The sequence below is a fragment of the Salmo salar genome, chromosome 28 (assembly GCF_965601325.2).
Source record: "Salmo salar chromosome 28, fSalSal1, whole genome shotgun sequence".
Classification (NCBI taxonomy): domain Eukaryota; kingdom Metazoa; phylum Chordata; class Actinopteri; order Salmoniformes; family Salmonidae; genus Salmo; species Salmo salar.
In genome coordinates this window covers 21,062,237-21,071,873 of record NC_138318.1, presented here as the reverse complement: position 1 = coordinate 21,071,873, position 9,637 = coordinate 21,062,237, and the positions used below count along the sequence as shown (strand labels likewise).

At 43.2% G+C, this 9,637-nt stretch overlaps 1 protein-coding gene across 1 annotated transcript in view; it reads right to left on the bottom strand.

Annotated features, from left to right (window-relative positions):
* Positions 1 to 999: 999 nt before the first annotated feature.
* LOC106589629 (heparan sulfate glucosamine 3-O-sulfotransferase 3A1) overlaps positions 1,000 to 9,637 on the bottom strand; it is a 50,652-nt gene continuing 42,014 nt past the window's right edge. Inside the window, exon 2 of the mRNA XM_014179838.3 lies at positions 1,000 to 1,840. Coding sequence (XP_014035313.2) covers positions 1,219 to 1,840 — 622 coding nt within the window. The 3' untranslated portion in view covers positions 1,000 to 1,218. The remainder of the gene's footprint in view (positions 1,841 to 9,637) is intronic.

Below are 9,637 nucleotides of genomic sequence, written 5' to 3'. Positions count from 1 at the left end.
ATACAACCAGGCAGATATAAATCAGAAACACAACTTCACCATTGTGCTACAGCTCTTTTTAACACAGAGAGAGAGACCGCCATCCACGGATGCCTCCGAGGCAAGGAAGGCAGACTGACATCAACTGTATTCAGTTCACAAGGAGGCATGTCGAAGAGGAAATTTGAGGGATAATTTGGATAGGCCCACTGGAGGTCTCGTTATAACATTAGTTGAGGAGTTGCTGTTGATGATACAACAGCTGACTGATTATCCATCCAAATGGCACCCTAATCCCTATGGGCCCTGGTCAAAAGTAGTGCACTAAATAGGGAATAGGGTGCCATTGGACACATCCAGTAAGTGCTATCTTTGCTCTGTCTCTCACTCTACACTGTAATTCAATTAACTCCATTAAATGAAGTTGGGGAAGCTACACTCGGAATAACAAACCCTCACAGGATTGGAATTGCAAGCTCAGCGGGAAAGGGTGTAGGAACCGCATCAATGTAATGTAAAGAATATACAAATTAAAATGAATAACTTGATAAAGCAAAAAATATGTTGTACAGAATAAAACAAATGTAACTCTCTAGAGGCATATACAACATAATATGAAAGAATATTATCAGTGATGAAAGTTATTCAAAATATGTATATTATATACTGCATGTGTACATCATCTTAAATAAATAACATGTATTTATTTTTTCAATATTTTCTAGAAAAAATGCAAAGCAGCTAGGTTTGCTTTAAAGTATGGCATAGAACCACTCAGACAAGACTTTATATCCAACGTCTCTCTGGGCCATTTCAAATAACATTTCAGAAACACCACTGCATATTTGTCTTTTGCAGCACTGGAAGGTTCCAAACAGAAAACACTACACTCTGATAGTGCTGGGGAAACTTTTTAGAGATGTAGAGACAGTACCTACAGTATCTTTCTGTATTGGAACCACCACATGTTCTATGAGGGACAATCCAGCTCTGCATTTTCTTCAACCAGCATCTTGTAGGCTGCTGATATTGGTTTTGGGGCAGTTCAGATGGAGGAATATGTAACACAGTGAAACATATTGCATATCTGGCTTGCCAGAAAGAGCAGATTAGGCTACTTTCTTCTCTCACATACACAAATATTGATTCTAGGCTTAGTATTGTGGATGTCGCACAGTCATTTGGTAGTGTCGATAGTCCTCAGTGTTCTCCACTGAACATCCAGTACTTGAGACCCAGTCAATCGTCCCAACCAAATATCTGTCCAGTCATCTGGTAGAACTTCATGTTGAAAGGTCTGTAGAAGTCCCGTAGCCTCTGCACCACCTCTGGGTGGATGTTGGGGTGGGTCCGCCCTTTGGTTTTGCCCAGGCAGTGGGGCTTGCTGCTGCCCTCAGCCTTCTTGAGGCAGGGGAAGCCCTTGGTCTGGTTGAAGTAGAAGTGTTTGTCAGTGATGATCCTCTTGAGCCCCAGGAAGTCCTGCACCCGGCCCAGCTCTCCGGCCGGGTCGCTGATCAGACGCTCCCCGCTCACAAACAGGATCTGACCCATGGGGAAGTACTGCAGCCAGTTGACCAGGTGCTTGGCATAGATGCCGATCTGGATGGCGCTCCAGGACGTGTCGATGAGCCCCGTAGTCCTGTTTTTGAAGGTCAGGCTCTCGAAGGTGGGAATGTCGGGCTTCTTGGACAGCGTCTGTGTGTAGTCAGAGATGGCCCTGGTGACGGGGTCCCGCACCACCACGATAAGCTTGGTGTTCCGGGACATGGCGGAGATCCGGGCCGGGGCCTCTCTGGTCACAAAGTAGCTGGGGGTCTTCTCCATGGTGATCTGGCCCTCCAGGGTCTTGGGCATCAGCTCCCTGAGGAGAGGAGTGGAGAAGAAAGGAATAGGATAAGAAGACAATTCATGACTACATATAAACTTTGACAGTGATAACACAGCTCAAAACACACCAAACGTGAGACTGAGAAAATACAAAACACATGTAACACTTTATTCTTTAGCAGGCAGCTATAGTATGTTGGCAAGCTTTACTACTAGCCAGATAAGCAGGGGTGGAATGTACAGCATCACATCAGCACCTACACTCAACCACTTCTCTGAGAGTATTGACAGTTGTGTAGAGCGAGGGAACGGATGTCTCTCCAAGTGTTTCCCAATGCAGCCAAAGGGCTATGGAAACCCAGAGATCTTCTTCCTAGGGTCCATTTGAGGGAATCCCTCACTCTCACACACACAACACGGAAAAGCGTTAAGAGGGTCTCTGTCAATCTCCATCCATCTGACATACTAAGGATGAATATTTTCATGAAAAATTACCAACTTTCAATACCTGGAATAATTCATATTTATCCCGAGAGTCACGGGAAATACCGAAAAATCGTAATTGCCCATTTAAAGTGTTTAAAACCAATATATGGTCATTATGCCAGGGTTCACCCCAAATAAGATTGTCGTTGCACCACCTTGCCAGCTTCATGGCGCCACTATGTAAAGATTTCAGAGAAAATACAAATATTTAGTAATGATAGAGTAACTATCTTTGATCGCAAATGTCATTGTTGTGAATGGCTAAACAGGCCGTTCATAAATTCCAAGCTTTATCATCTTCCTTAATTAATTCAGCGCATGCCTAGTTAAATAAAATAAAAAATACAAAAATTCAGCAGTAGGCTATCTCGACACAGAGCGCACCCCGAGTACAGCGTTGTCAAATCATACAAACTTTGTAACGTCCATCAAACTAACTGACCAAAGTTGCCAAGCTTGCTAGATAAGCTCCTTCAACAAATGACAGAATATCTCCTATATTTGGCAAAATCGACTTGATGATCTATACAGATAGGTGATCAGCTCATGAAAAACTGGGATATGAAGAGAGGAAATAGTTTAAGGTATCTTAAACTAGACCAACTCTGTTTAAAAAAATATCCATATCTACTGTACTATCATCCTGTTTGTTGACCACACATTCTCTACCAAAGCTCTTAGAAGGATTACTTTATCCTATCCCAGGTATTCCTTAAAGAGGTGGGGTTTCAGGTGTCTCCGGAAGGTGGTGATTGACTCCGCTGTCCTGGCGTCGTGAGGGAGCTTGTTCCACCATTGGGGTGCCAGAGCAGCGAACAGTTTTAACTGGGCTGAGCGGGAACTGTGCTTCCGCAGAGGTAGGTTTCCTTACAGGGTTTATTAATTGCATTTGGGTCGTGTGTGCAGTCATTCAGTGTCAATTACACGTGTGCTTTGAATTAATGGTGACTTTGTGTGAAGTAAATATGCTAGGCTAAATGCTTCCATGCAAACAACCTGTTAGGATAATGTGATAACATTTTTGGCTAATCTGCTGCTGTGCATGTTATGTATTTTGTGGAATTGCATTAGTGCGACATTGGAGGAAAACATTTGAAGGGCCTAATTTCCCGGGTCCTGTCATTTCATTTGACAGTCCCGGGATCCGGTTACCCATGTTAATCCCAATAACGTACTGTATCGCTAGTAAAAAAAAATAACAACATTTCCTCAGCAGGAAAAAAACTATCCTTCTTTTGTGACAAGCAGCAGTGGAACAATATGCTTATAAAGCTTACCTGAATCAGAATTTGGAACGACATCTAATAAGAGTATTTTACAACCACCATTTGATTCATTGCTGCCTGGATATATTCACGCATTGTTATTCATTAGATATTGAGAAATTACAAGTGTTAGAATTGGAACGCATAACGTTGTGATAATTGTTTTGTTTTTGTTTCAATATCACATTTATTGGACACTTCATTTGGAAAAGAGAAACCTTATGTTTCAGGGCACCTTATCAACCGTCGCAGATGAGTGAACAGAACATTTCAGAGACATAGTAATCATAGCAACAGCAGTCGTAAAGGCACATTTTCCTAAATGTGTTGGACTATAGGGGTGTGTCCAAATGGCACCCTATTCCATCATTTGGAACACATTTTCGGAAATTAAATCCCGGCGATAAAAGAATATCCATAAATTCCACCTCAAATATTTATAGCAAAAAAGTTCAACTGGGCAGGCAGCTCAGCCATAATATTTGGTTTAACGTTTTCTTTGGCAAAAATGGCATCTGTGCGGGCGCGTTTTTCACTGAGAACTCACACACACACACACAAACACACTGAGGCGAGAAACAGGCTAATCTTTTCGGTCATGACACCCCACCTTTCCTGCCTCTCCCCCCTCTCCCCAATGCCCAGAGTCCCTTCAGGACAGTGACCTGAACCAAAGCAGATAAAAGCAGCCCATGAATCATTAACGTCTCCTTCTCTCCGACATTTACAGCCTCTGCAGAATACAGCTTTAAAATTCACCAAAGTACAGAATGCACACTTCAATTATTTATCCTAGCGCTCTCTATCTCTCTGCTGGTGCAATTCTGTTTAAAGCCCAGTGTATGTGTGTGTGTATGTGTGTGTGTTCGTGTGTGTGTGCTGACAAAGTCGCCTACCCGCGCAACTCCCATGGCAGGCGCAGTTTACTGGCCGTGACAGAACTACTGAGCTGTATGAGGGGAGGGAGGAGGGCTCAGCCACTCTCAGGTCCCCTGGCTGGTCAGAATGGGGAGGAGGGGAGTAGGAGAGGGAGTATGAGAGGAGAGGAGGACAGAATGAGGGTTAGGCTACTCATCTTTTCAATCTCAGGCTCTTTATAAAGCGACACATAGCAGCAAATAGGCCTCGGCTACCAACATATTGAACAAAATAAAAAATACACAGCTGCCCACCGCCAACAAACTTGTCCTTTTCCTAAAGAGATGGGCACCATCGTCTTTCTGCCTCACGAATACGCAGGTAAACAATCATGCTCCGTTTAACCTCCATGCAGCTAAATGAGACAAGAGGCATCTGAGATGCAACTAGAGAAATGTGTTTCTCAGAGGGAGAGGGCTTCTGAGAGACGCCAACTGTCAGACTGTGTACTGGATGAATTTTCTACGCCATTATGCTTCTCTCCAAGATTTTCTTCTTGCACTTATACTGGAAAAGTAGATATACAGTACCAGTCAAAAGTTTGGACACACCTACTCATTCAAGGTTTTTTTTTAAATGTTGACTATTTTCTACATTGTAGAATAATAGTAAAGACATAACAACTATGAAATAACACACATGGAATCATGTAGTAACCAAAAAAGTGTTAAACAAATCAAAATAATTTGAGATTTGAGATTCTTCAAAGTAGACACCCTTTGCCTTGATGACAGCTTTGCACACTCTTGGCATTCTCTCAACCAGCTTAATGTGGAAGTCACCTGGAATGTATTTCAATTAACAGTTGATGTTGAGATGTGTATGTTACTTGAACTCTGTGAGGTGCAATCTGAGGTGCAGTTAATTGCTGATTTCTGAGGCTGGTAACTCTAATGAACTCTAATAACTCTGGGTCTTCCTTTCCTGTTGTGGTCCTCATGAGAGCCAGTTTCATCATAGCGCTTGGTGGTTTTTGCGACAGCACTTGAAGAAACTTTCAAAGTTCTTGAAATTTTCCGGATTGACTGACCTTCATGTCTTAAAGTAATGATGGACTGTCGTTTCTTTTTGCTTATTTGAGCTGTTTTTGCCATAATATGGACTTGGTCTTTTACCAAATAAGGCTATTTCTGCATACCACCCCTACCTTGTCACAACACAACTGAATGGCTCAAATGAATTGAAAAGGAAAGAAATTCCACAAATTAACTTTTAACAAGGCACAGCTGTTAATAGAAATGCATTCCAGGTGACTACCTCATGAAGCTGGTTGAGAGAATGCCAAGAGTGTGCAAAGCTGTCATCAAGGCAAAGGGTGGCTACTTTGAAGATTCTCAAATATCAAATATATTTTTATTTGTTTCTACATGATTCCATATGTGTTATTTCATAGTTGTTATGTCTTTACTATTATCCTACAATGTAGAAAATAGTACAAATAAAGAAAAACTCTGGAATGAGTAGTTGTGTCCAAACTTTTGACTGGTAGTGTATATGTAAATATCCAGTCTGAAAACAGAGGATTTGGTTTCACTCAAAACATTACCACCTTCAATTTGGGCAATGTCTTCTGGGTTCCGCCATGATACCTAAATGTGTTTAAAATGTTCTTCCAAGATCTATACAGATGTAGGAACTTAATTTGAGCCAGTTTGCTAAAGCAGGAAAATAATCCTGCAGCAAAAGGAAATGTGAATTATTATGTGGATTATAATTAATGGACATTTTTGTAGGGGTTGATACAGATTCAAAATCTATTCTGACATTTTAAAGCCAGAATATGTCACTTTTTGGATGACCTGACCAAATTCACATAGAACTGTGTATTATAGATCTGTCATTCTCATTGAAAACAAGTCTAAGAAGTGGAAGATCATTTCTATGTGCACTATTTCTATGCTTCACATTCTTAAGTTTTGTTTTTGTGTCTTTTACTTTCGGTTTTGTACACCAGCTTCAAACAGCTGAAAATACAATCTTTTTCATGGAAAATATATTTCACAGCGGTTTTGATGGTACAATGATTCTTTACATGATACTTGCTTGTTTTGTCACATAAACTGAAATTAGGCAAACTATTAGAATTTTAACAACCAGGAAATGGCGTAGAGATTTCTGCATTTTTAAAGTGCCTTTCTAGGCCCAGCAAAGAAGTACAGGGGTGCAGATGCATCCAGGGCAAAGAGCCTGAGCATCCTGAGTGACTCTAACCTGGCAGCCTCATGTCACAAGGTCAGGGCTACCATGGTGACAGACAGAGAGACAGGAAATGGGTTGATAAGACAAGAAGTAAGCCAACACGAGAAGGAAGTGGTTGATGGGGGCAGGGGGCTACAAGGCTCTCCTGTGTTCTTACATTCGCACTGCACCCCCAACATTGACTGACACCTGACCCCAGTCCTCTCAGTGTCAGTGAGAGGCAGCACACCTACAGCTGTATCAGGGGGGGAGGAGGGGGAAGGGAGGAGGGGCTAAACTGCAGGGAACAAGCTTTCTTTCCATTCACATTATCTCTGGTCCATCTCCTTTACAGGCAGGGCTATCACCCTGGTTTATGGTCTGCTCCCCTTGGAGGTGCAGAGTACAGGAATGAGACTGTGGTTCATTGAGGTTATCCACCAGCTCCTCAACTGAAGCATCAGATATAGGCTGTGTCCATAATGGCACCCTGAGCCCTATTAGCCCTGGTCAACAGTAGTGCACAGTGTAATATAAAGAGAATAAGGGGGCATTTGGAATGCAACCTTTGTGGTGATTACAGTAAGAATAGTATAGGTCCCCTAACAAATATAGCCATGTGAACTAGACACCTATTTGCCATAACCATGTTCTTCTTCTTCTACAAAGCAGAACTTTCCAGATGTTCGGCTTCCATTAATATTTCAGAGTAAGGAGGATTTATATTTTAAATAAACTCTGCAATTCTAAAGAAATAAAGACATCTCTAAATGTATTCCCAAGGAGTGCAGACTGAGGATTGAGTGGGGAGAGAGTTTGAAGTTGAACCCAGATAGATCCATTCACAGGTCTGGGAGGACTATAAATCAAATCAAATTGTATTGGTCACATACACATGGTTAGCAGATGTTAATGCGAGTGTAGCGAAATGCTTGTGCTTATAGTTCCGACTGTGCAGTGATATATAACAAGTAATCTAACAAATTCACAACGACTACCTTATACACACAAACGTAAAGGGATGAATAAGAATATGTACATATAAATATATGGATGAGCGATGACTGTGCAGCATAGGCAAGATGCAGTAGATCGTATAGAATACAGTATATACATATGAGGTGAGTAATGTAGGATATGTAGACATTATTAAAGTGCCGTTATTTAAAGTGACTAGTGATACCTTTATTAAATCAATTTATTACATTTATTAAAGTGGCCAGAGATTTGAGTCTGTATGTTGGCAGCAGCCACTCTGTGTTAGTGATGGCTGTCTAATAGTCTGATGGCCTTGAGATAGAAGCTGTTTTTCAGTCTCTCGGTCCCAGCCTTGATGCATCTGTACTGACCTCGCCTTCTGGATGATAGCAGGGTGAACAGGCAGTGGCTCGGGTAGTTGTTGCCCTTGATTATCTTTTTGGCCTTCCTGTGACATCGGGTGCTGTAGGTGTCTTGGAGAGCAGGTAGTTTGCCCCCGGTGATGCGTTGTGCAGACTGCACTACCTACTGGAGAGCCTTGCGGTTGTGGGCGGAGCAGTTGCCGTACCAGGTGGTGAAACAGCCCGACAGGATGCTCTCGATTGTGCATCTGTAAAAGTTTGAGTGTTTTAGATGACAAGACAAATTTCTTCAGCCTCCTGTGGGTGGACCATTTCAGTTTGTCCGTGATGTGTACGGAGGAACTTAAAACTTTCCACCTTCTCCACTACTGTCCCGTCGATGTGGATGGGGGGATGCTCCCTCTGCTGTTTCCTGAAGTCCACGATCATCTCCTTTGTTTTGTTGATGATGAGTGAGAGGTTAATTTCCTGACACCACACTCCGAGGGCCCTCACCTCCTTCCTGTAGGCCGTCTCGTCGTGGTTGGTAATCAAGCCACGCAGTCATGGCCCAGGAGTGTGAAGGTGAACGGAAAGGCACTGGAAAAACAAACCGCCCTTGCTGTCTCTGCCTGGCCGGTTCCCCTCTCTCCACTGGGATTCTCTGCCTCAAACCCAATTACAGGGTCTGAGTCACTGGCTTACTGGTGCTCTTCCATGCCGTCCCTAGCAGGGGTGTACCACTTCAGTGGGTTGAATCACTGACGTGATCTTCCTGTCCGGGTTGGCACCCCCCTTGGGTTCGTGCCATGGGGAGATCTTCATGGGCAATACTCAGCCTTGTCTCAGGTTAGTAAGTTGCTGGTTGAAGATATCCCTCTAGGGGGCTGTACTTTGGCAAAGTGGGTGGGGGTTATATCCTGCCTGTTTGGCCCTGTCCAGTGGTATCGTCAGACGAGGCCACAGTGTCTCCTGACCCCTCCTGCCTCCAGCCTCCAGTATTTATGCTGCAATAGTTTGTGTCAGGTGGCTAGGGTCAGTCTGTTATATCTGGAGTATTTCTCCTGTCTTATCTGGTGTCCTGTGTGAATTTAAGTATGCTCGCTCTAAATATCTGTCTCTCTCTTTTCTCTCTCTTTTTCTTTCTCTCTTTCATTCTCACTACATTTTAGTCATTTAGCAGACGCTCTTATCCAGAGCAACTTACAGTAGTGAATGCATACATTTCATACATTTTTTTTTCTCCGTACTGGTCCCCCGTGGGAATCAAACCCACAACCCTGGCGTTGCAAACACCATGCTCTACCAACTGAGCCACACGGGACTATGCCTCAGCACTACCTGGCCTGATGACTCCTTGCTGTCCCCAGTCCACCTGGCCGTGCTGCTGCTCCAGTTTCAACTGTTCTGCCTGCGGCTATGGAACCCTGACCTGTTCACCGGACGTGCTATCTTGTCCCAGACCTGCTGTTTTCAACTCTCTAGAGAGAGCAGGAGCGGCAGAGATACTCTGAATGATCGGCTATGAAAAGCCAACTGACATTTACTCCTGAGGTGCTGACCTGTTGCACCCTCTACAACCACTGTGATTATTATTATTTGACCCTGCTGGTCATCTTTGAACATTTGAACATCTTGGCCATGTCTGTTATAATCTCCACCCAG